Genomic DNA, 27586 nt, shown 5'->3' on the forward strand with positions numbered 1-27586 from the left:
AACACACCAATATTTGATGTTCATGGGAGATTAGGGAAAATCCATCGTGAAGTTCATGAGATACTCAATTTTGATTTCTTTTTTTACAAATAATGTTTAGCAACAGAAGATAATCAAACTAACTTAACCAAGACAAATAAATCACCATACGATGATCCACATTGATCATTCAATAGAAACATGTACTTTATTCTTTCATATATAATTATTTATTTAAATAATTTTTAATAATACTAACATTATTTTATAAAATCATGTATTACATAACTTGACATACACGTGCAACGCACGTGACGAAAAACTAGTAGTGTAAAATATATTTACAAAATTAAATCACTTACAACATATTTACGCGTAACTTTTTGTAACAAACATGTACTAATTTATAACCTAGTAAAAAATAGCATCACGTCCAGTACAGAGAACCTTACAAGGCAAGAATCTCACGGCGATAAAAAAAATCCACGAATCTTCCGTCTCCTAGAAGGAAACAAGAATCAACAAACGTAGGAGTCATGAAAAAGTATTTAAAGCAAAAAAAAAATATTCGGGGTTTAACTTGTATGTAAAAAATAACACCCAATGGAGGACCTTTGTCTGTATGGGAGCAGCGATGATGAATGCTATAGTCAAGTATACAATGATGATGATAATGATAATTATGATTATGAAGTTGAATCGCTTGATGGGTATCCAGAAGTTGAACCAGAGAATAATGAAGTCATCGAAAAATCCCCCTCATGCAAGGTATGGCAAAAATCATGGGCCCCTTCTCCCCCTTCACCAATTTCATGCAAAATTATTGTGTTTTGGTCTTAAAAAGAACAGGGTTACTATACCATGTTTTATCTTTTTGGGTGCGAGCTTTGCTCGCACTTTTACTAATTTCACCATTATAGGTACCATGTAACTACGCTCATCTAGGGTTAGGCTGATAAGAATAAACCACCTAGTGTTTTTTTCCTTAGCTGAAATTTGAACTCGAGACCTTATGGTAGGCTAAACCTTTGGATGCCAGTTACTAACTTGCTATATCATGTTTTAGTTCCTTCTCAGTTCTCATGGTGATTGAAAGTGTTAAAAGGATAATGAGTTAGACATAAGATCATATGGATGTGAGTTGTCTCTAAAGACCTACAAATTTTTTCTGAATCCATGCAGAACTAGGGGGAAATATGGCACAATGGAAGAAACATACTCCCTCCGTTTAAAAAAGATTGTCTTAGTTTGACTTGATACAAACTTTAATAAGAAGGAAAGACTTTTAAGATATGTGGTCTTAAATTTGTTGAAGAAGAAGAGGAAGCTCTATGTCAATAGTGCAGAACTTTCAATATCAAAGAAGAGATTTTGATTATTTTGATTACAGAATAGAAGAAAAAGATAGATGGGTTTCAAACAAATAGATAGAGTTCGGACATCCCTATGTTGTCTCTATTATTTGGGCCCTTTTTCTTGATTATAAACGTGGACAAATCTTGACCGTCCAAACTGAAGATAAATCTCAACCATTTGATTACACAAACTGGACAGCTGCAACAAGAGGATATACAACACATGTAAATGCATTGTAAAGGAATATTTTTGGTTATTTTCTGTTACAGAACTACCAATAGGATTTGTACAAGTGTATAGATAATTAGAATCTTTTCTCTTCTTGTTAGATTAGCTACTTGTATAAATATTTGATACAGATGATGAAATAATACATAGAGAATTCAGAAATCTGATTTACATTTCTTTCATGGTATCAGAGCACTAGCTCGATCCATTCAATCTCTCTTTCAAATCTTGCATATTCAATCCGATCACTGAATTATGACTGGAACAGACACTGCTCCTGCTGTCATTGCCTTTGGTTCATCTAACAATGGACCAAATCATGACACAAATCATCCCTATTTTCTACATTCTTCAGATGCACCTGGTATGACCATTATCAACTCAACATTTGATGGAAGAGGTTTTCCCGGATGGAGAAGATCAGTGCTTATAGCACTCTCAGCCAAAAATAAGCTAGGCTTCATAGATGGGAGTTGTGTTGCACCATCTCTGACTTCCAAAGACTATGCACTTTGGAGCAGGTGTAATGATATGGTGACTTCATGGCTGCTCAATTCACTGTCTAAGGACATTGGTGACAGTGTCCTCTACTCAAAGAGTGCAAAAGAACTCTGGGGTAGCCTTGAACACAAATTTGGCCAGTCAAATGGGGCCAAATTATATCACCTACAGAAAGAAATAGCAAAATTAGTACAAGGAAACAACAGCATAGCAGGATACTTCACCCAATTTAAAAAATTGTGGGATGAGCTGGATTCTCTAAACTCACATTTAGGATGTACCTGTGATTGTGTGTGTGAAGGAAAGAGGAAGCAAGCCAAATTTATGGAAGATCAAAGGATCATCCAATTTCTTATGGGACTTAATGATACATATGGTCAGGCAAGAGGGAACATACTGATGATGAACCCACTTTCAATCATGGATGTTGCTTATTCTTTGCTATTACAGGATGAAGGTCAAAAGGAAGGATACATCAACCTATAATACCCCAGTGATGCTTCATCATTTATGGTAGGTGGAAAAACAAGGAGTTCACAGAAGTACAATAATCAAACTCAAAAGACTTGGAATGCACCACAAAAATCTGGAAACACTCAGCAAAAGTTCAAGCCTAGAAAGGTCAAATATAATCCAAATTTAAGTTGCACCCATTGCTACAGATTGATAGGGTTCCTAGATGACTTCCAGTTCACCAAATCAAATGTGTATCAGGGAGGAGCTAAGGCTAATGCAGTAGTTGGAGCTAAGGAAGATGATCCCCCTAGTGAAGGATCAGTGGACACCTACAATCAGCATTTCAGCAAGGAACAACTCTCAGAACTAGTAAACCTAATCAAACAGGTGCAGACTGGACATACAGGAAATGGAGGAACAGAGATTAATGCAAATGCTGTGGCTGGTACAATACTCAAATACTCAGGAACCTGTCTAGCATTTTTTAACACTAAAACTTGGATTATTGATTCAGGAGCTTCTGAACACATGTGTTTTGACTCCAATTCTTTCCTAGAGCTAACTCCATTACCTATGCCTTTGCATATTAATCTTCCTAATTCTTTTCAATTGAATGTCACACATATAAGAAGAGTTCCCATCCAACTTGATATGATTCTTCAAAGAATACTCTATGTGCCTTCTTTTAAGTACAATCTGTAATCAGTTCATAAGCTTTGTGTACAATTCAGTTGTTCCTTAAATCTAACCTCCACTGGATGTATGTTGCAGGTCCCTTTAATGAGGAGGGGACAAGCTTTTGGTGATATAAGAGATGGTCTATATCTGCTGCAGCCAACCAATTTAGACTCTAGTAGTTTCTTAGCTCAAATGTAGTTTCTATTCCAAAAGGAAGTGATTCCAGTTGTGTTCCTAGTGTTTGTTCTTTTCAAAATCTTGTGTCAGTTAATTTAGTTTCTATTGTACTTCAATGGCATGTCAGGTTGGGACATTTGCCATTTTCAGTAATGAGAAATCTTAGTTTCATTCAATTTCCATCAAATTTTGATCATGTGTGTGATGTGTGCCATCAAGCTAGACAAACTAGATTGACATTTCCTACTAGTCACATCAAAACCAAAACTACTTTTGAATTGATTAATATTGACACTTGGGGACCATTTAAGACACCTACATACAATGGTTTCAGATATGTTTTAACAATTGTGGATGATTTCAGCAGAGCTACTTGGACTTTCTTATTAAGTTGCAAAAGTAATGCATTTTCAGTCTTGAGATCCTTTTTAATTATGGTGGAAAGATAGTTTAATTTAAAGGTAAAAAGGATAAGATCAGACAATGCATTGGAACTAGGGAGAGAAAGTCAAGAAGCAGCTTTTCTTGAAAGCCAAGGTATTGTTCATGAGAGAAGTTGTGTAACAACCCCACAACAAAATGAGGTTGTAGAAAGGAAGCACAGACATCTCTTGGAGGTTGCCAGAGGTCTATTCTTCCAATCACAAGTCCCTATTCTTTACTGGGGAGAATATATCTTAACTGCAACTTATTTGATAAACAGGTTCCCTTTTAGTATGCTTAAAGGAAAAACACCCTGTGAAATGTTATTTGGGGAGAAACCTATTTATGATTTCCTTAGGTGTTTTGGGTGTCTGTGCTATGCTTCTACTCTAGCACACAATAGAGGGAAATTTGATCCTAGAGCCAACAAATGTGTGTTTTTGGGTTATGCACCGAACCAAAAAGGTTACAAGTTTCTGGAACTCAATACTAACAAGGTTTTTGTTTCTAGAGATGTTGTATTCTATGAAAACAACTTTCCTTTCAACAAACTGCACATCAACTCACCTAACACTCTTTTCCTAACACTCCAGTTGTGCAGGATTCAGGAGTTCAAGATGTTCCTCCTGCAGATATTCACCCTACCTCAGATTCACAAACTACCTCCAGTTCTATTTCTCCTCCTCCAAGTCCTGCCCATTCACCTTTCCCTTCTTTCTCTAGTTCATATATTCATGCCAGTCCATCTTCTTCCCCTTTTCCTACTCAAAATTCCCACAGCAGTCCAAATCAGGCTCTGTACCAAAGTCCCGCTCCTTCACCACAACACATTCCTAACACACCAACACCTGTTTTATCACCACCTCCAAGGAAGTCTAATAGGATTAGTCAAAAATCTACATATCTCAAGGATTGCATATGCAACAACATCTATCTTTCAGATTTCACCAATTCTTGTCTTGCACAACCCTCTAAACCCACTACATTTTCTTTTGGAGGTTTGTTAGTACAGAATTAGCAACTTATACAAAGAATGGATTCTATATCAGAACCAACCACCTTTGCACAAGCTTCTACTCATCCAGGATGGTAGAAAGCTATGCAAGAAGAAATTGCTGCTCTTGAGCAGAACCATACCTGGGATGTAGTAGATCTACCACCAGGTAAGAAGTCATTGCCTTGTAAATGGGTTTATAAAGTGAAACACAAGGCAGATGGCTCAGTGGAAAGATTGAAAGCAAGATTGGTAGTAAGAGGGGACATTCAAAGAGAGGGAATTGATTATTCCGAGACCTTTTCACCTATTGTCAAAATGACAACAATAAGGTGTCTTTTTACAGTGGCAGTCAAGCGAGATTGGGCTGTTTCACAGCTTGACGTTAACAATGCCTTTCTACATGGAAACTTACAAGAGGAGGTTTATATGAGGTTTCCTACAGGGGTAACTCCCCCTAACCAAAATCAGGTTTGTCTTTTGAGAAAATCATTATATGGTCTAAAACAAGCTTCTAGACAATGGTATGCTCGATTAGCAGGAGCTCTCAGTTACAAAGGTTATTCTAGCTCTCTTAGTGACTATTCTTTATTCTTCAAATGCAGTGGGCATTTGGTTTCTATTATAGCAGTTTATGTAGATGATATTTTGTTAACTGGGGATGATTGCAAGGAAATCAAGTCTATCACAGATTTTCTTAATACAGAGTTCAAAGTCAAACATCTAGGGGATATACACTACTTTCTGGGAATGAAAATTTTGCGAGAAAAACAAGGATTCATCATCAGTCAACGGCAATATACCTTGGAACTCTTGCAAGAGTTTGATTGTTCTGGAGCAGCTGTTACTTCTCCACTTGATCCATCATGCAAATTGCAGGCAGATGATGGGCCTTCTTTAGCAGATCCTACTATGTATCGGCATCTAGTTGAGAAGCTCAATTTTTTAACCAACACAAGACCGGATTTGTGTTTTGCTGTTCTTTCTCTCAATCAATATATGCAGCGCCCTTGTACATCTCATTTCTCAGCTGCAATGCGTGCTCTCCGCTATTTAAGTCGAGATCTAGGGCAGGGGATTCTTCTTTCTTCAAAACCCTCTTTTGATTTATCCTCTTTCTGCGATGCGGATTGGGTATCTTGCAAGGAATCTCGCACGTCTATCAGTGGTTTCTTCATCACACTTGGGGGAACACCAATTTCATGGAAATCTAAAAAGCAAGTCTCTATTTCTCTTTCCTCTACTGAAGCAGAGTACTGTTCGATGAGACGCATTACAGCTGAAATCACATGGCTAGTTCATCTCCTTGACGATCTTTCATCTTCGCCACCTCTTCATGTTCCGATTCACTCCGACAGTCAAGCCGCCATACATATTGCTCGTAACCCAGTCTTTCACGAACGGACTAAACATATTGAATTAGATTTCCACTTTGTGCGGCAACATAGCTATAGCATTTATGTGGCTGTAAAACTTTTGAAACTTGTGGTCTGAAATCTACTATAGCATTTGTGTGGCTAAAAATGCTTCCTATTAAGGAAAAATTGAAAGGTGTCAATTTTTTTGGAACAGACCAATAAGGAAATAGTGACAATCATTTTGAAACAGAGGGAGTATATATCTATATAGGCAAACACAATTAGTTGGGACCATGTTTTTAGTCTTGTTAGTGTGTTTACTTCAAGTCCATTGTTCGATAGGATTTTTTTGTCTTGCCACTAACTTATATGCTAGTAGATAATGTAGAGAACTAGTAGTGCTAGAGAAACTTTAATAGTATTGGACTGCAATGAGCTTAATTGGAAGCAGCATGGACAATGAAAATCAAGGGCGGCCAAAGGGTAAAGCCACTATAGCGGTGGTTTTAGGCCCCGGAATTTTGGGGGGCCCAATTTTTGTTTTCCAATTTTTATTTGATGTCCGATATTTTATTTGGGACATTGATTAATTCAAATTTTTACCGTGTAAAATCCATTAAAGTGACAATTGTTCCTTAAAAGGGATTTTTTTGTTCCAAATACTGAAACTGAATACTTCCGATTAAAGAAGGAGATATGCTATCCATCCCACCACAACTCTTCTCGTGAGACCCCAAATCTTTTGAAGAAAAGATTAAGTATTTCAAAGTAGAAAAGTAAAATATTTATATAAAAAAGGATTACATTAATCATTAGAAAATATGTAATACACTTTTAAACTCTATTTTTTCCTCAGGTTTTCATCATTGCAACAAGTATATTGAAACATCAAAAAATTCTTTTAATACAAAATTATTAACTTCTTGAATCATGTTCTCTTACTTAAGATCATACTGCACATGAGATATTAAATGGTTTATGCGAAAAATTTTAAGTAATTTTATTCTCAAAAGACTAAAAAAATCTACTTCAACTAAAAACATATATGATTTTTTAAAAAGGGCCTCACATTAAAGTTTGGCTTTAGGCCACCAAACTTATTGAGCCGCCCCTGATGAGAATATATGTGGCTGACCCAACTTGTTTAGATTGATGCATAGTTATTGTTGCTGTGAAATGGAAAGATCGTTAATGATTCTAAAATCTATGATATTATGATAGAAATTCTATATTTGAGATTACCTTCTGGCCAGCAGCCTAGATTTGGAGCTATTTTCAGCCTTATGCAAGCGTTTTCTACTCTCAGAAACTAAAAGGTAAGTTTTTTGAAGTAGTGAATACTATGTGCAAAGTGACAGTACGAGGCCTAGGATATAACTACTTACCAGGGAAAATATAAGAAGCAAGTTTACTGTTGAATTGTGTTGATCAAGCTAGTTTTCAATGTACCGAAAGTAGTGTATCGGCTGTTTTGTTGCATACTTTTGAATTTCTTATATACTTTATGCATGCTTTTCGCTTTTGCAGGTAATCAGGAAGGAGTCCCTTTTAGCTGCACAAGTGAGCAACTTTTTCCCAAATTTGACTTTGTAAAAGGGATATATACTAGTACTAGTATTAATGATGAATATGTGAAAGATTAGTGTTTACCTTGCAGAAAGAAGACTTGCAGAGAGTAATGGACTTGCTATCTCTGAAGGAACGCCATGCACGGACCCTGCTTATTCATTATCGATGGGATGTTGAGAAGGTCCTTGCTGTGCTTGTTGAGAGAGGGAGAAAAAACTTATGTGCTGAAGCTGGTCTGACACTAGAAAGAAAAGATGAAGATGAACATTCTTCCTCTCTGCCCACTGCTGAAATGACTTGTCAAATTTGCTTCGAAGATGTCCCTGCTGAGAAGACGACTGTAATGGATTGCAACCACAGATTTTGCAATGATTGTGAGCATCTTCCATCCTTCCCCAAGCCTCTATATCTGTATGAGTGTCTGCGTTTCTTTTATCTCTTGTCCCCGTTAAATCGTTATACTATTGACACAACACTTTTTTTCAAATTATGTTTTGGAGTTCATAGTCCAAACGTTTAAATTTTCTGTTTATATGCCTCACATAAGTATGAAAGCTCAGTAGTCCTTGTCATTTCAAGCTACCTAACTATGAAATAACTGATGATCTTAATGCAGCTTTCGTGGTGTCAATAACATTTAGAATTTGTTTCTGTAGCATGCCTAATATGGCTTTGTGTGTTTTCTTCACCGTGAAAGTAATTAGCACACCGTGAAAAGTTAAAGAGCTAGCTATGCACTTATTGAATTCGTTGTTGCTTTTAGCTTTTTGGTCTTGTCACTCGAAACAATTGATGATGTAGTTTAAAAGTTGCTTATGTTAGGGATATAGTAGATATGCCTTATATTCAATATCATATTTGATGTTTTGAACATATTTTTATAAAATATATATGGCATTTGATATTCTTTTATCATTGTTATTAATTGCTTGATTAATTTGATAAGGTCCTTGATTAAATTTTGAGACTTGACATTGTGATGGAGATCATGATAATGAGAGTGAAGTTTCTTATAATTTAATCTAAATTTGTTCTTGATCGTAGGATTATTAATTTGGACATTAGTAATCCGATTAGATCAATATTTATGTGATCGTCTTTATGGGATAAAGATTAGTTGATCTCATTAACTAAATTACATAGATAGATGATGCATATAGAGATATGATCATTGAACCGACTCATTGGATAATTCCTAATGGTTAGAATTACCATAAACTGTCAATAGGATATTCTCTTGAAGAATGTGATGTAACCGTTTCCTTTGACCTGAGATCGTCATAGTAATTGACAAGTTATTTATTGTGCTTTGATACTAGACACCTATGGCCCTAGGGCGATAGTTGAAAGGATATTGGGTATGATTAAATGCTTGTAGAATTAGTGATTGATCAAGATGGAATCTGTCAACTCTTGGTAATGAGTTTAAGCTCCATGTTGTCATGAATTATAAATGACCAAACTAAGACCTTGGCCAGGGCAATTGAATAAAAGAAGAAAAGAGTTTCTTGGGTCATTCAATGGTCGATTATATCTGACATGAACACATAATTGGTCGTCTATTAAGATTTGACAGTTGACATATCCTAGGGTGATCCAGAGCTATAAGGACAGGAGGAATTACTATATTATTCTTCTACTGGTTCGTGAGAGTAAATTGTATACTTCATTCTATCCGGTCGTTAAGGAGTGTTGCTAGACGCCACCCTTGATTAGTATATTGATGTGGTCAATTTACTACCGGTTTAGTATTGAACCTATGGGGTCGCACACTAACGAGTGTTCTGATCTTTGCTAAAGGATTAATTAACTTATTATTTGATAATTAAATTAAAGAATTTAATTAGTCAAATAAATTTAGTTAGTTAGCCCAAATGAAATATTATTATATTCTTTGCTAGCACAGAGGATATAATTAATATTGTGAACAAATTGATGTTTTCTATTTGGAATAGAAAATTAATTTATATCTCTTGGTTGAAATATATATATATATATATATATATAAATGTGTGTGTGTGTGTGTATGTGTGATATATATATAATATGAATTAATATTGATTTATATAAAAGTTATATATATATATATAATATTAATTAATTTACCAATTTGGAATTGGAAATATAAAGTCCACAAAGGACGTATAGAATGAATCCAACATTAAGTTGGATTGGCGAGAATCCAATTTTAAGTTGGAGGAATGGATTCGGTAGTCACTTTCTCATGAAGACATGATTTATCAATTTTTCATAAAATTCGATTGAAGTTTATTTTTGGAATAAACTTTTACCCTAAGTAAATCATTACCTCAACCAAATATGAAAAGGATTTATAGGTAATACTATATAAAGGGTGATGGAGAATATTTGCAGTATTATTATTCTTGAGAAGAAAAATACTTTGTGAAAGTGAGAGTGCAATACAAAGCCAAGAGAGAAAATACAATTACAAGAAAAGTGTTTCTTGTTCTTCTATCTTTGTGTTGAGATTTTTGAGAAAAATTTCAGCACAAGTTTTCCGTTCAATTTGCTCGCGGGTTTCGTTGATCAAAGAGTTGATTGCAAGGATCAGTCTCAGTGTGGATACACATAGAGTCTTCGCACTATCGAAGAATTTGAAACAAGACTTTCTTCACCAGATATGTAAATAAATTTTAAACATGAAAAGATCTGCCTGAGATTGTTATTGTCTTCCGCTGCGTGTTACGAACACCTATACGCAATCCTTCAGTGGTATCAGACCAGTGGTTTATTGTGTCTAAAATTTATTTACGAAATATTTTTATATTATATTTGAAGAGTTCAAACCATAATACATGTGTCTTGTGCAATAGTTAAATCGTTTGAACTATTGAGATAGTTCATAACTTGAATTTAAAATTTTGTATTAGATATAATGGGAATCTATAATCGGTTACATGATTCTATTGTTATTTTTAATTGTTATTAGTTCATGAGATGTTAATTAATAATGATATTCTGGCATGAATTACTTTTTTGTGATATATGTGATATATAGATTAAACATGTTAGAAGAATGTTGAATTTTATTTTTATGTCACGTGCTTGTTCATTACATAATTTTGAATTATTTATTACATGTGATGTAAATCAATTTAGGACTAAGCATGTAGACAACTTGAACTAAATTCACATGCTATAAAAGATTTGATCTTCATGTTATTAAAAATTATTTTAGTAACAATTCCCTCTTACTAAAATTTGAGTTCTTAAATAATAAAATATAAGATATTTTATTATAAGAGCTATCCATCAAGGTAAATAATTTTACTTATTTCTTGTTTATAAGGAGCGGTCTGACTACCAGGAGACTTATAGTTCGAGAATATATTAAAATTATTTATTTGCATTAGATGTATGGATTGAAAGAATTATTCAATTTTACACTAGACGCCTGGACTACCCGGGGGAGTATAAAATTTAATAAGTTATTTGCTATCATGATGGTTGAACTCAACTATGCCAATAGGATCGACCTGACTACCAGGGGACTATTTGACATAGAGTTATTTAAGGAAGTTGTATAGGGATACAATTGGTAAGAGTACCTACCTTTAAAATATATGTGAGAAACGACTTGACTTCCAAGGGGCTCATACATATTGTTAAAGGATTCCTTTACTCCACTAACAAAAATAAAGATTCGTAAACTATAATGAGGGTAAATAGTTTAAAATAATTAGTGAAAATATCATTTAGATAAAAATCCATGTCTTTATGATATATGCAAATATGTTCTTATATTATTGCCTTTTCTTTTCTATATTTTAGATTTCTCAGTATGTCTGTTATATCACTGTTGAAATACTTGAGACCAACAAATTGGTAGGACCAAACTTTGATGACTGGTATAGAATTTTGAGAATTGTTCTCATGCATGAAAAACTTATTGATGTGATCGATAAGCCTACAAAGATAATCCCACCAGAGAATGATGTTCAAGGCACCAAGGTTTATCAGAAATACTTGGAAGAATGCCTTGCTATTAAACACATCATTCTCGCTTCTATGAGTTTTAAACTCCAGAGGAAACATCAGAATATGGATCCAACTGCAATCATTGAATATCTTAAGAAGATGATTGATACATAGTTGGACATTGAAAACTCTCCAGTTGGACCCCTTGTCAATCATATGACCGTTCTTACTGAAGAACATGAGAAGTTGGGTACAAGCTTGGTAAAGAGCTTTCTGAAGATTTGATCTTGCATCCAGTATATAATGCTGAATGTTTTCACTGTAAGAAGAAATGACATTGGAAGAGAAACTGCAAGGAGTATCTTGCAACACTAAAGGACAAGAAACAAGGTGAGACATTAATGAAAAATATTTTCAAGGTTTCTTTAGCTACTACTAATTCTTCATTGTGGGTATTAGATACTGGCAGTGGTTATAACATTTGTAATATGTTGCAAGGGTTCAAGGTAAGTAGGAGGCTAAAGAAAGGAGAAGTTAATCTACAAGTTGGAAATGGTACAAAAGTTGCGGCCGTAGCTGTAGGATCAATTTCTTTAATAATGCCTACGGGCAAAGTACTTATGTTGGATGATTGTTATTACGTTCCTAAATTTGTTTCAAACATAATTTCAGCTTCTATGTTAGACAAACGTGGTTTTCGCATTAATATAGGCAATGGTATTTGCTCTATTTATTATAGCGATCATTTATATGTGAATGGCTATCTCCAACATGACGTTTATGTCTTACCTAATGTGAATGCTAATTCGATTATGCATGTTTCAAGTCTTAAGAGGAAAAGAGATGATCAAGTAAATCATGCATACCTTTGGTATTGTAGGCTTGGTCATATTGGAGAGAAAAGAATTAACAAGTTGTACAAGGAAGGGCACCTTGACAAATATGATTTTGAATCATATCCAACTTGTGAATCTTGTCTCAAAGGAAAAATGACCAAATCTCCATTTACTGGAAAGTGGAGAAAGAGCTTCTGAATTATTGGGACTAATTCATACAGATGTTTGTGGACCCATGAAAATTCAAGCTAGAGGTGGATATTCTTACTTCATCACCTTCACTGATGATATGTCAAGATATGGATTTGTGTATCTTATGAAACACAAGTCTGAATCTTTTGAAATGTTCAAAAGGTTCCGTAGTGAAGTTGAGAAGCAGACTGGTAAAAGTATCAAAGTACTAAGGTCTGATAGAGGTGGAGAATATCTTAGTGAAGATTTTACCAGATATCTCAGAGAGAATGGGATTCTCTCACAGTGGACACCTCCAGGAACACCACAACACAATGGTGTGTCTGAAAGGAGAAATCGAACCTTATTAGATATGGTGAGATCTATGATGGGGTTCACTGATCTTCCAATAAATTTATAGGGATATGCTTTGGAAGCAGCAACATACTTACTTAATAAAGTTCCCACTAAGTCAGTCTCTACAACACCATATGAGATATGGAAAGGATGTAAGCCTAACCTTAAACATATTAAAGTTTGGGGTTGTCCAGCTTATGTTAAGAGACTACAGTCTGATAAACTTGACTCAAGATCAGATAAGTGTAGGTTCATTGGGTATCCCAAGGAAACAATGGGATATTATTTCTATCACCCTTCTGACCATAAAGTGTTTGTGGCCAGAGGAGCAACCTTTTTGGAAAGGGAATTTCTTTTAGAAGGAAATTATAATGGAGAAATAGAACTTGATGAAGTTCAAGAAACTAATGAATCAACACAATGTAAAGATCATGAGACCCAAGTTGAAGAACCTTTATTGGATGTTTTGAAGTTGCCAAGGAAGTTGTCATCTTCAACGGTTGAAGTTCAAGAACTAACTAAAGTTCAAGAACAGATTAATGAACCAGTTCTAAACCAAATTGAACAACAACCAAATCCAGCACAAGGTGAAGAGGTTGTACAAGTACCTCTTAGAAGGTCTACACGAGAACGTCATGTACCAACTAGATTAAATTTATTGGTACAAGATGATGTATCAAATGAGGTTGATCATAATGATGATGACCCTAAGACCTATGAAAAGGCTATACAAAGTTCTGATTATGAGAAGTGGCAAAAGGCCATAGAATCCGAAATGGAATCTATGAAGGAAAATAAAGTATGTACTTTAGTTGAACCTTCAAAGGATATAAAACCTATAGGTTGTAAATGGGTTTTTAAGAAAAAGATTGGAGCAGATGGAAAGGTGGAGACCTATAAAGCCCGTCTTGTTGCCAAGGGATATTGTCAGAAAGAAGGAGTCGACTATGACGAGACTTTCTCTCCCGTGGCAATGCTCAAATCAATTCAGATTTTGCTTGCTATAGCAGCATACTATGATTATGAAATATGGCAAATGGATGTGAAAACAACTTTCCTTAATGGTGATCTAGAAAAGGATGTGTACATGACACAACCTGAAGGTTCACATCTCCGTCTGATCATAATAAAATTTGTAAGCTACAAAGATCCATTTATGGATTAAAGCAAGCTTCTCGAAGTTGGAATATTCGATTTAACAAGACAATTGAAAAGTTCAATTTTGTTAGATGCGAAAAAGAACCTTGTGTGTACAAAAAGGTTAGTGGGAGCACAATTATATTCTTAGTGTTGTATGTTGATGATATATTGCTCATAGGGAATGATATACCGGCATTGCAAAGTACCAAGATTTGGCTATCTGAACAGTTCTCCATGAAAGACTTGGGAGAAACAGCTTATATATTAGGAATAAAGATCTATAGAGATAGATCTAGGAAGCTGCTTGGACTTTCCCAGTCTTTGTACATTGATACCATCTTAAAGAGGTATAATATGGATAATTCCAAAAGAGGCTATCTACCGATAGACACTGGAATTACTCTCAGTAGGGAGGATTGTCCTAAAACACCTGAAGAGAGAGAACGCATGAGTAGGATCCCATACGCTAGTGCAGTGGGAGCTATCATGTATACCATGACATGTACACGTCCTGATGTGGCTTATGCACTTGGAGTGACTAGCCGCTATCAGGCAAATCCTGGTGAGGAACATTGGAAGGTGGTGAAGACCATTCTTAAGTACTTAAGAAGGACTAAAGACCAATTCCTCATCTATGGAGATTCTGAGTTGAAACTTGAAGGTTATACTGATGCAAGTCTCTCTTCAGATAGAGATGATAGCAAATCTATTTCTGGTTATGTATTCACCTTAAATGGTGGTGCAGTGAGTTGGAAAAGTTCCAAACAAGCTACAGTAGCTGATTCAGTGACTGAAGCAGAATATATAGCAGCTAGTGAAGCTGCTAAAGAAGCTGTATGAATGAAAAAGTTCTTAACTGAACTTGGTGTGGTTCCTTCAATAGAAGGTGCGGTTCCACTGTTGTGTGACAATACTGGAGCCATTGCTCAAGCAAAAGAACCAAGATCACACTAAAAGTTCAAACACGTTCTGCGAAGGTATCACTTGATAAGAGAGATCATTGAACGTGGAGACGTCGAGATTCAAAAGGTTGATGGAAAAGAAAATGTTGCAGACCCATTCACTAAAGCTCTTGGCGCAAAGGAGTTTGACAAACACAAGTGGAAATTGGGAATGAAGTACAAGAGCGATTGGCTCTAGTGCAAGTGGGAGATTGTTAGGGATATAGTAGATATGCCCTAGATCCAATATCACATTTGATGTTTTGAACATATTTTTATAAAATATATATGGCATTTGATATTCTTTTATCATTGTTATTAATTGCTTGATTAATTTGATAAGGTCCTTGATTAAATTTTGAGACTTGACATTGTGATGGAGATCATGATAATGAGAGTGAAGTTTCTTATAATTTAATCTAAATTTGTTCTTGATCGTAGGATTATTAATTTGGACATTAGTAATCCGATTAGATCAATATTTATGTGATCGTCTTTATGGGATAAAGATTAGTTGATCTCATTAACTAAATTACATAGATAGATAATGCATATAGAGATATGATCATTGAACCGACTCATTGGATAATTCCTAATGGTTAGAATTACCATAAACTGTCAATAGGATATTCTCTTGAAGAATGTGATGTAACCGTTTCCTTTGACCTGAGATCGTCATAGTAATTGACAAGTTATTTATTGTGCTTTGATACTAGACACCTATGGCCCTAGGGTGATAGTTGAAAGGATATTGGGTATGATTAAATGCTTGTAGAATTAGTGATTGATCAAGATGAAATCTGTCAACCCTTGGTAATGAGTTTAAGCTCCATGTTGTCACGAATTATAAATGACCAAACTAAGACCTTGGCCAGAGCAATTGAATGAAAGAAGAAATGAGTTTCTTGGGTCATTCAATGGTCGATTATATCTGACATGAACATATAATTGGTCGCCTATTAGGATTTGACAGTTGAACCATATCCTAGGGTGATCCAGAGCTATAAGGACAGGAGGAATTACTATATTATTCTTCTACTGGTTCGTGAGAGTAAATTGTATACTTCATTCTATCCGGTCGTTAAGGAGTGTTGCTAGACGCCACCCTTGATTAGTATATTGATGTGGTCAATTTACTACCGGTTTAGTATTGAACCTATGGGGTCGCACACTAACGAGTGTTCTGATCTTTGCTAAAGGATTAATTAACTTATTATTTGATAATTAAATTAAAGAATTTAATTAGTCAAATAAATTTAGTTAGTTAGCCCAAATGAAATATTATTATATTCTTTGCTAGCACATAGGATATAATTAATATTGTGAACAAATTGAAGTTTTCAATTTGGAATAGAAAATTAATTTGTATCTCTTGGTTGAAATATATATATATATATATATATATATATATATATATATATATATATGTGTGTGTGTGTGTGTGTGTGTGTATATATATATATATATATAATATTAATTAATTTACCAATTTGGAATTGGAAATATAAAGTCCACAAAGGACGTATAGAATGAATCCAACATTAAGTTGGATTGGCGAGAATCCAAATTTAAGTTGGAGGAATGGATTCGGTAGTCACTTTCTCATGAAGACGTGATTTATCAATTTTCCATAAAATTCGATTGAAGTTTATTTTTGGAATAAACTTTTACCCTAAGTAAATCATTACCTCAACCAAATACGAAAAGGATTTATAGGTAATACTATATAAAGGGTGATGGAGAATATTTGCCGTATTATTATTCTTGAGAAGAAAAATACTTTGTGAAAGTGAGAGTGCAATACAAAGCCAAGAGAGAAAATACAATTACAAGAAAAGTGTTTCTTGTTCTTCTATCTTTGAGTTGAGATTTTTGAGAAAAATTTCAGCACAAGTTTTCCGTTCAATTTGTTCGCGGGTTTCATTGATCAAAGAGTTGATAGCAAGGATCAGTCTCGGTGTGGATACACATAGAGTCTTCGCACTATCGAAGAATTTGAAACAAGACTTTCTTCACCAGGTACGTCTTAGATCCGATCTATTGATATGTAAATAAATTTTAAACATGAAAAGATCTGCCTAGGATTGTTATTGTCTTCCGCTGCGTGTTACGAACACCTATACGCAATCCTTCAGTGGTATCAGAGAAGTGGTTTTATGTAGGTTGGACAACCCATTTTGTTGTAAAGATATATGAGGGTAAGAGTAAACGAATTACATGCATGGACTTCAAGTGCAATGCAATCTGTGATGAAGAAAAGATAAGAGATCCCGTCACTGCAAAGGATCCTACTTTGGGAGATCGCTTTCTGCTAGAGTCGTATATTGAGGACAACGAAAGGGTTAAATGGTGCCCTGGTGTTCCTCATTGTGGAAATGCAATTCGTATTGAGGGTGACGAATACTGTGAGGTTGAATGTGCATGTGGTGTACAGTTCTGTTTTAATTGTTTATCCGAAGTGCACTCACCTTGTTCATGTCTGATGTGGGAACTTTGGATGAGGAAGTGCAAGGACTATCCTCAGACTGTAGTTTGGATGAGTAATGCTAAACATTGCCCAAAATGTCATACACCTGTGGAGAACAATGGGGGATGCGACCTTGTAAGATGTATATGCGGACTGGGGTTTAGGTAAGACTTTAATCCACGTTTTGCAATAGTGTCTTAGGTGTTGAAGTTTGGCAAATTTTTGTCCCACATCGATGGAAAAACAAAAGTTGGGGGGATTTTCCCCCTATAAAAGAAGGCTTAATGTTTAGGATTTAAACACACCTCTCATTTGTCTTCTCATCTGTTTAAGGCATTTGTATCTTCTCTCTTTAGTATTATTTCACTTGTATTTTTGGAGTGAAATAAAATATTGGTTGTGTCCGAGGAGTAGGCAAAATTAGCCGAACCTCGTAAATTCTGGTGTTCCCTTTATTGTTGCTTTATTGTCTTATTTATTATTTGGTGGTTGTCATAATTTTTGGTATAGTAGTTGTGACTTATTCACACTATATACATTTGGCTTCCACAACAATTGGTATCAGAGCCAAGGTACTGTCTAAGTATGCTCTGTGGTTGCAGCATAGTCTGATCTTCCACACCAGAAAAGATTTATCTTGGTAACTGAGTCAAGGTTCTGTCTGAGTATGCTCTGTGGTTGCAGCTTAGTCTGATCTTCTACATAAGAAAGGAAATAATCTTGATTTGTGTCGTCAGCTATTAAATAATATTTGTGTCAAATATGGGAGACAATAAACAAGAAGAATCTACATCAAGTGTCAACAACACGTCATCATTGGCATCTTCGCTTATGACAAGAATTGTGTCAAATGCAAAATTTACGGTAGAAATATTTGACGGGTCCGGACATTTTGGAATGTGGCAAGGCGAGGTTCTAGATGTCCTTTTTCAACAAGGGCTAGATCTGGCCATTGAAGAAAAGAAACCAGATGTTATTGGAGAAGAAGATTGGAAGATTCTCAACCGTGTTGCTTGCGGTACCATTCGATCCTACCTTGCTAGAGAGCAGAAATATCCATACACAAAGGAAACTTCTGCAAGTAAATTATGGAAAGCACTGGAGGATAAATTTTTGAAGAAAAACAGTCAAAATAAATTGTACATGAAGAAGAGACTGTTTCACTTCACCTATGTTCCTGGTACCACGATGAATGAACATATCACCAGTTTCAATAAGTTGGTCACAGATTTGCAAAATATGGATACAACTTATGATGATGGTGACTTAGCCTTGATGTTGTTGGCGTCACTTCCTGATGAGTACGAGCACCTTGAAACTACTCTACTCCATGGAAATGACGAAGTTTCTCTCAGAGAAGTTTGTTCGGCTTTGTACAGCTATGAACAAAGAAAGCGAGAAAAACAGAAGGGCAGAGAAGGAGAAGCACTATTTGTGAGGGGTCGTCCTCAAAATCAAACGAGGACAAAGAAGGGAAGATCCAAGTCAAGATCCAGACCCAACAAAGATGAATGTGCCTTTTGTCGAGAAAAAGGGCACTGGAAGAAAGACTGTCTGAAGTTGAAGAATAAGGCCAAATATAACAACGGAAAGGCCATTATGGATTCAAATGTAGCTGATTGTGATGATTCAGACTTCTCATTAGTTACAACAGAGTCATCAACATCATCAGACATATGGTTGATGGACTCGACTTGTAGCTATCATATGTGTCCCAACAGGGACTGGTTTGTGGAATTTCAAGAAGGAGAATATGGAGTCATCCACACAGCGGATAATAGCCCTCTTACCTCATATGGCATTGGTTCAATACGATTAAGGAACCATGATGGAATGATCAGAACATTAACAGATGTTCGATTTGTATCGGATTTGAAGAAGAATCTCATCTCTGTAGGAGCCCTAGAATCAAAAGGGTTCAAAATCATTGCAGAAAATGGAGCGATGAGAGTATGCTCCGGTGCACTAGTGGTAATGAAGGCTAATCGGAAGAATAATAATATGTACCTCTATCGTGGTAGTACAGTTATTGGGACAATGACAGTGACATCTAGTGACGACAAAGAGGCAGAAGCAACCAAGCTATGGCACATGCGCTTGGGACATGCTAGAGGAAAATCCTTGAAAACTCTATCAGATCAAGGATTGTTAAAAGGAGTCAAGGCTTGCAACTTGGAGTTTTGTGAGCATTGTGTTAAAGGGAAACAGACAAGGGTTAAATTTGGTACATCGATCCATAATACTAAAGGCATTTTGGATTATGTACACTCTGATGTTTGGGGTCCTTCCAAAACACCTTCATTGGGTGGGAAGCACTATTTTGTAACCTTTGTTGATGATTTTTTCCGAAGAGTATGAGTGTATACAATGAAGAGCAAAGATGAAGTGTTGGGAATTTTTCTCAAATGGAAGACGATGGTAGAGAATCAAACAGGCAAGAGGATCAAGTGTATTCGCACAGACAATGGAGGTGAATACAAAAATGATCATTTCAATAAGGTCTGTGAAAATGATGGCATCGTCCGACACTTCATTGTTAGACATACACCACAACAGAATGGATTGGCAGAACGTATGAACCGGACCTTGCTGGAGAAGGTACGGTGTATGTTGTCCAATGCTGGCTTGGGCAAAGAATTTTGGGCTGAGGCAGTTACATATGCATGTCACCTCATTAATCGCTTACCATCTGCTGCTATTGATGGCAAGACACCATTTGAAAAATGGTATGGAAAGCCTACTGTAGATTATGACTCTTTGCACGTGTTTGGCTCAACTGCATATTATCATGTGACAGAGTCAAAATTGGATCCAAGGGCAAAGAAGGCTATGTTTATGGGAATTACTTCTGGAGTCAAAGGATATCGCTTATGGTGTCCTATGACAAAGAAAGTAATATTCAGCAGGGATGTTACCTTTGATGAATCTACTATGGTAAATAAGGTAACAGAAGATACCAAACAAAATAAAGGTGCTTCTAAGCAGGTAGAGTTTGAGGGAAAATTTATTTTTCCTACACAAGAAGCAGAGGAGGAAACAAATGAAGATTACCCTCTGGAAGGAGAGCCAGTAGAGGAGATTCCAACTCAGGAACCTCAACAATAACTTGAATCAATAGCAACCAGCAGGCCAAAAAAAACAATAACGAAACCTGTTCGTCTCATAGAGACGGTTGCTTGTGCAACCTCAATTGTAGCTGATGATGTTTCTACCACGTATAAAGACGTTGTCCAAAGTTCAAAAGAAGATAAGTGGAGGATTGCCATGAATGATGAAATACAGTCCCTTCATCAGAATCATACATGGAGATTGACCAATCTCCCGAAGGGAAAGAAAGCAATTGGGTGCAAATGGGTATTTGCAAAGAAAGAAGGATTTCCTAACCAATTAGATGTTCGCTACAAAGCAAGATTGGTGGCCAAATGATATGCTCAAAAGGAGTGAATTGATTACAATGAAGTGTTTTCTCCAGTTGTAAAACATTCCTCCATTAGAATTATGTTGGCTTTGGTAGCACAATTGGATTTGGAATTAGTTCAGATGGATGTAAAAACTGCATTTTTACATGGAAACTTGGAGGAGGAAATCTACATGACCCAGCCAGAAGGATTCAAAGTTGCTGGAAAAGAAAATATGGTGTGCAAACTTGAAAAATCGTTGTACGGATTGAAACAATCTTCTAGACAATGGTACAAGCGATTTGACGAGTTTATGTTGCGGCAAGGGTACAAGAGAAGCAAATACGATCATTGTGTGTATTTGCACAAGCTTAAAGATGGTTCCTTTGTATATCTTCTCCTATATATTGATGATATGTTGATAGCTTCCAAGAATTCGGAAGAAATTGATAAGTTGAAGATTCAACTGAAGAAGGAGTTCGAGATGAAGGATTTGGGTGAGGCAAAGAAAATTCTTGGCATGGAGATAATTAGAGATAGACGTTCAAAGAAACTCTGTTTATCTCAAAAGGAATATTTGAAGAGAGTACTTCAACGTTTTGGCATAGACGACAAGACTAAGCCAGTTAGTACTCCACTTGCTTCCCATTTTAAGCTAAGTACTACTATGTCGCCAATGGATGAAACTGAATGAAAGTATATGTCAAAGGTACCATACGCAAATGCTGTTGGTAGCTTGATGTATGCAATGGTTTGCACAAGGCCTGACATTTCACAAGCTGTTGGAGTTATTAGCAGATATATACACAATCCAGGGAAGGAGCATTGGCAAGCTGTGAAGTGGATTCTACGGTATATTCATAATATTGTAGATGTCGTGTTAGTTTTTGAGCAGGAAGACAATCAGTCTGTAGTTGGATATTGTGACTTAGATTTTGCGGGTGATCTGGACAAACGAAGATCAACTACTGGTTATGTGTTTACTTTTGCAAAGGCACCAGTTAGTTGGAAGTCTACTTTGCAGTCAACAGTTGCTTTGTCTACAACAGAGGCAGAGTACATGGCTATTACAGAGGCTGTGAAAGAGGCAATTTGGCTTCAAGGATTGCTAAAGGAGCTTGGTGTTGAACAAAAAGGTATCACAATTTTTTGTGATAGTCAAAGTGCTATTCAATTAGCGAAGAACCAAGTTTATCATGCAAGGACGAAGCACATTGATGTTCGGTATCATTTCGTACGAGAAATCATAGAAGAAGGTGGAGTCACGGTGAAGAAAATTCATACTACAGAGAATCCTGCTGATATGCTGACAAAGGTGGTGACTGCGGTCAAGTTTCAACATTGTTTGGATTTGATCAACATTGTTGAAAACTGAAGATTAAAGATGAAAACACAATCAAAATTTGTTATTGAGAGAAAATTGAAGATGTGGAATTTTGCCAAGGTGGAGATTTGTTGAAGTTTGGCAAATTTTTGTCCCACATCGGTGGGCTCTTGAGTTTTGGGGGGATTTTCCCCCTATAAAAGAAGGCCTAATATTTAGGATTTAAACACACCTCTCATTTGCCTTCTCATCTGTTTAAGGCATTTGTATCTTCTCTCTTTAGTATTATTTCACTTGTATTTTTGGAGTGAAATAAAATATTGGTTGTGTCCGAGGAGTAGGCAAAATTAGCCGAACCTCGTAAATTCTGGTGTTCCCTTTATTGTTGCTTTATTGTCTTATTTATTATTTGGTGGTTGTCATAATTTTTGGTATAGTAGTTGTGACTTATTCACACTATATACATTTGGCTTCCGCAACATTAGGTACTTCCAATTTACTGTTTTACATGTTCTAATGTTTTTCAGTTTCCTTGCTCTACCATTTTCACTTTGATACATTCATCTGTTAACTGATTATTTTATTCCTTTTCTTTCGCGTCTCCTTTTGTTCATCCTCAGCTCTGCTTATATTCCTTACTGTCTGTTTCTTAAGTTTTATGCTGGCATGTTGTTTTGGTCCAGTTGGGGTAACTAGTCCTCCCACTATTGGGAATTCCATCTCAGTGATATTCCAGTAGTCCATGTTCTCGATTGTTCATCTAATGATGCATGAATTGCATCTGATGTCTACTGTTCAGGTATTTGATGCAAAAGAAAGACTTTCAAGGAGTAGGAATTGATGACTTGTAAAGAAAACAAGAGAAGGTAACAGTTAAGAGTACACCAAGACAGAGAACTTGTCCCCTTCTTTGACGAAATTCACCTCCCCGCCTAGTTTCACGAACCTTACTTCTGGAAAAAGAAAAGATAAAACACTCGAGCACATCATATAAATTAAGTGGATTACAAGTGCTTACAACTAAGATCACCACTCTAGGATTTAATGTGTTAGAAAAGTGAGTAGAAGAAAAATCTACAAGCTCGAAATGTGGCCTAGTTTGTCTTTTTTCAACATTTTTTTGGATACCCGAGAAATTTGTTGTCTATAAAAACTCGATGAATAATGGGCATGTCCCTCTACTTTCTCCACTGAAACGGACTTGATTCCCTAACAGGCGCCTACCACATACATCCTGTGTTGTACTACCTTTGCCGTTGAAAGAATGTTATTCGAGCCAAATTACACCAGTCCTTTCTCTCTCTTTCTATTGCTTATCGTTATGATATTTGTGCACAATTTCTTTATACTCTAGTTGGTTGTGTGGTCTAGCTACTGGTTTAGAACACACATGGACTAACATTCAATTTCACACTTGTGGCAGCATCGCGCAAGGGCTAAAGAAAAACACTGATGACAAAAAGGATCTCTTGCTCTATACTCACTATTATGAGCGCTATAGGGCTCATTTTGATTCTTTAAAGGTTGAAGCAAATATGAAGCGTAAGTTGCATGTGAAAGTATTGAATCTTGAAGCAAGGGAATTGCAATCAAAGGACTTCAGCTGGGCAGCAAATGGACTTAATAGACTCTTCCAATCAAGACGGATTCTCGCCTGTTCTTATCCAGTTGCATTCTACATTTTTGGTAAGACGTTGTTTGCAGATGAAATGAAACCAAAGGAAAGGCAAATGAAGCAGAACCTTTTTGAGAACCTGCAGCAGCAACTTGAAGAAAATGTTAAAAGACTTTCCATTTTATTGGAAGAGCCATTTGCTGACTATCCTGAAGATAAGCTTTTGGAGACTAGAATGGAGATCATCACTCTCTCTACAGTAACTGACAACCTCTGCAAAAAAGTTGTAAGTCTGCATTACACCTAATAATTAGTTATGCTGTTGAGATATTCCTGTCAGAATCAAGCATAATCTTATGCTAAAGAAGTTGATTTCTTGGGCTATAGATATGTTGAAACTTAATTTTGTTAGGGGAGCACATTTATTCCTTGATAAATGACAGGGAATTACAGAAGAGGTCCTCTCCATAACGCTTAGTTTGTGGGTGTTGCAACCCCACAAAAACTTACACCACACCTACTGTTTGCACCAGACCACTGAATATATACGTGCTTTTACACGCTTTTATCAATTATTCATGATTAATTAATATGTATTCCTGTCTCAATTTATCACTTAACCATGACAAATTTATGTCGTTTCCTGCAAACAACCCAGCACTAGTCAGGGAGGTTTAATTTAGAATCCCAGGAGGTGAATATTACAGAGAAAAGTCTTGTAGTTACCCCTAAAGTTGCAGTTGGAAGAGCAGTGACCTCTGCTTGCATTGTGTAAAAACAAACTGAACTGCATTGGTAATATATGAACTAAATGAATCTTCATTACCAGATTTGATATTTTTTTTTTGCAGGTATGATTGCATTGACAATGATTTGCTGGTTCCTCTACAACATGCAACTCATACCATCGCTCGCTATAGATCCGAGGGAGTGGAAAAAGCATCAGAGCTTCCTAGTTAACATTCTACCAACAATTGGTGTAGAGATACACAATTTATCTTATTGTAAGCACTCTCAGTTAGAGGCATGAAAAATATGCAGGTTGCCTTATACTTTTTATGCTAGAGACTTGGAAGTACTACTGCATCACTTATTCTTTTTGTGACACTTGGGTGAATATAAAAAGGACAGTCCGGTGCACTAAGTCGGACCACAACGGCCTATCGTAGGCAGCCTTACCCTGCATTTCTGCAAGAGGTTGTTTCCATGGCTCGAACCCGTGACCTTCTGGTCACATGACAACAGCAATTTTTCCAGTTACGCCAAGGCTCCCCTTCACAGAGATACGTCAAAGTGGAGATGTAGGGGATCGAACCCTGTACCTCTCGCATGCAAAGCGAGCGCTCTACCATTTGAGCTACATCCCAATTACTTGGGTGAATATAGTCCTAAGTATATAATTTTATCAACTATATATAGTTCGAGTCGAAGATAATATTGGATGCAGTTGCACCCCTGCCAGAAGGTGGATCTGCCTTGGGCCTTCATTAGTTCGAGTCGAAGATATATTAAGGAATTTTTATCTCCTATAGCAAAGGTTAACAGCTTAATTATGTTAAATAAATACCATTTAAAAAAATTATATTCTATAGATACATCTTAATGTTTATAGCAAAATATCTAATTTTGGTTACCTCGTAACCCTAAGCCACTAAATACGCTATTCAGTTACACTATTTTCTTTTTCTCTCTACTTTGATACATGTCATTCTCTTCCTCTATTCCCTAAAAACACGATGCTCAATCTCAAAATTCCTATCACCCACATCACCTACGTTCTCTCCGATCCCAATTACTATTTAGAGTGGTTAATGATTAAAGTTTTCCTTCTCCAGTTCATGCCGATGCACTGCTCAAGGGTACAAATGTAGAAGGTGTCGACGTTTGTGACTCCCGAAATAATAATGTTGTTGGTGAGCATATTTCCTTCAAGGAACTGGTATCCGGAGGTGCTTCCCCATTGGATCTGATAGTTGTTACATTATGCGAGGAGAATGCAATACCTGGTCTGTATTTTCTATGCTGCCAGAAATTAGGCTTTGTTCTCTTCCATCCAATCTCAAAGTTTGGTGGATCGTGCTTCACAAGCCCAGTTCTTGATTTTATATCGTGAATTATCTCTGACTTTCTTCGTTTCTCTATTGGGAATTTTTCTAGGCTGATTGTTGTTTCTGAAGTTGGTGTGGGACTGAGGAAATTGGGGTCTAAAGAGTCAGGTGTGGGATTGTATTTTATTGTATTCATTTGTCTTTTTTTTTCATTGTATTTCAATGTATCTCGTTGTATTCTATGTATTTCACTATATTCACTGTATCGTTGTATTCCATGAATGTATTCATATATTTTTTTAATTAATATAATTTATGTATTCAGATGTATTATATAATTTCTCTGAAGATTGCTATGTTTTTGGGGTGTTTTTCGGTTGAGAATCTTTTTTATAACTAGAAATACAAAATTTGTGTGTTATAATTGAGTTTGTTGAGTTATATTAGGAGTCTATTATGTTAATTGATTTACTTTCCATTTAAAAACAATGTAATCCTCTGTTTCACGTCGTGAATACAGTTGAATACAATAATTTGTCCAGTTGTAATCTCATGTTTCACGCCATGAATACAGTCGAATACAACAACTGGACTTCCCTGATTCACGCCTATTTTTGCTATTGTATTCATGAATACAGTAGCTTAAATACATCTAATACATCTTATAACAACAGAAAACGTATCTACAATCCGTAATATAACAAATGGTATCTATAGATAGCTAATTACCACTAAAAGATAGTGCTTTATGAAAATTTCTCATATATTAATAACTGAATGAAGAATAATGTGACAAAATGGTCCAAACTTGATATCCTATGCCTTCTTTTTAGGTCTCTTCCTTGTTTTTGGATCAAGATCACTCTACAATGATATGAAAAATGTTAATTTTCCAGACTTCTGAAGTATAAAAATGCTATAGCTCGGTCCAATATGTGAATGGAACAAGAAGCTTTACTCTCGAGAAAATAAAGAAGTGAGTTCTTTGTTTTAGCATTAAACTAGTGAAATTAAAAGAATTAAGTAAACTGATAAATGATACTTTTATAAATTTATCAGATAAAATAACTTTTCATTTTACGAACATAATACTAAATTCTATAATTAAATAAATCACAAATACAAATCTTTTCAATAGAATTATTTGTGGAATCTTTGAAGATGAGAAATTGAGAATTTTCTCCAATCCAAGTCCACCAATCATATCTTGATGATCACAGAATGAGTGGGCATATCTTTTCATAATGAAATCTTTGTAAAATGGTTAAAAGTTAGTAGTGGCGTTAAAAATATTGTTAAGTCCTATATATATGTTTTTGTGTACAATACATAGTAATAATAATTGGGCATATGAATAAATGGCAATTAGGATGAAATCTAATTTTCTAGGAATGGCTTGACAACTCTCATACATGCATGAAACAGGGTAGTTTTCATAATTCTCAAAACCAGAAATTCTACTAACAGTATATGTATCTGATAGGGCATGTGCATTTGGGCAGGCACTCACCCAACAGTATCATCTATTGAATTAAAAATTTGCATAGGTAAAGCTGGGCGTCCTCAATTCTCCTCCTTTCACATTTCTATTGTAAATGTAAATGTAAATGCATATTCCTGACCAAACAACT

The 27586-nt window shown here is 35.8% G+C and overlaps 1 protein-coding gene across 1 annotated transcript; it reads left to right on the forward strand.

Moving 5' to 3' along the window:
- The first annotated feature begins 582 nt into the window (after positions 1 to 582).
- Positions 583 to 26859, forward strand: LOC142174470 (putative E3 ubiquitin-protein ligase ARI2). Its single transcript, XM_075240269.1, has 9 exons — positions 583 to 747; positions 7678 to 7710; positions 7808 to 8093; positions 17266 to 17734; positions 23647 to 24201; positions 24759 to 24862; positions 25743 to 25983; positions 26065 to 26123; positions 26789 to 26859. The coding sequence occupies exons 1-9, from the start codon at positions 583 to 585 to the stop codon at positions 26857 to 26859; spliced, it is 1983 nt and encodes a 660-aa protein (XP_075096370.1).
- Positions 26860 to 27586: the final 727 nt, after the last annotated feature.

This window comes from Nicotiana tabacum, chromosome 20, assembly GCF_000715075.1.
Source record: "Nicotiana tabacum cultivar K326 chromosome 20, ASM71507v2, whole genome shotgun sequence".
Taxonomy (NCBI): Eukaryota; Viridiplantae; Streptophyta; class Magnoliopsida; order Solanales; family Solanaceae; genus Nicotiana; species Nicotiana tabacum.

What these genes read in the sequence shown, in the direction of transcription:
- LOC142174470 (XM_075240269.1), top strand. Translation starts at nt 583, where the DNA reads ATGGAGGACCTTTGTCTGTATGGGAGCAGCGATGATGAATGCTATAGT. An exon ending in ATATGCGGACTGGGGTTTAG is followed by an intron (nt 17,735 to 23,646) that starts GTAAGACTTTAA and finishes TTTATACTCTAG; the next exon opens with TTGGTTGTGTGGTCTAGCTA. An exon ending in ATTGGGGTCTAAAGAGTCAG is followed by an intron (nt 26,124 to 26,788) that starts GTGTGGGATTGT and finishes CCTTCTTTTTAG; the next exon opens with GTCTCTTCCTTGTTTTTGGA.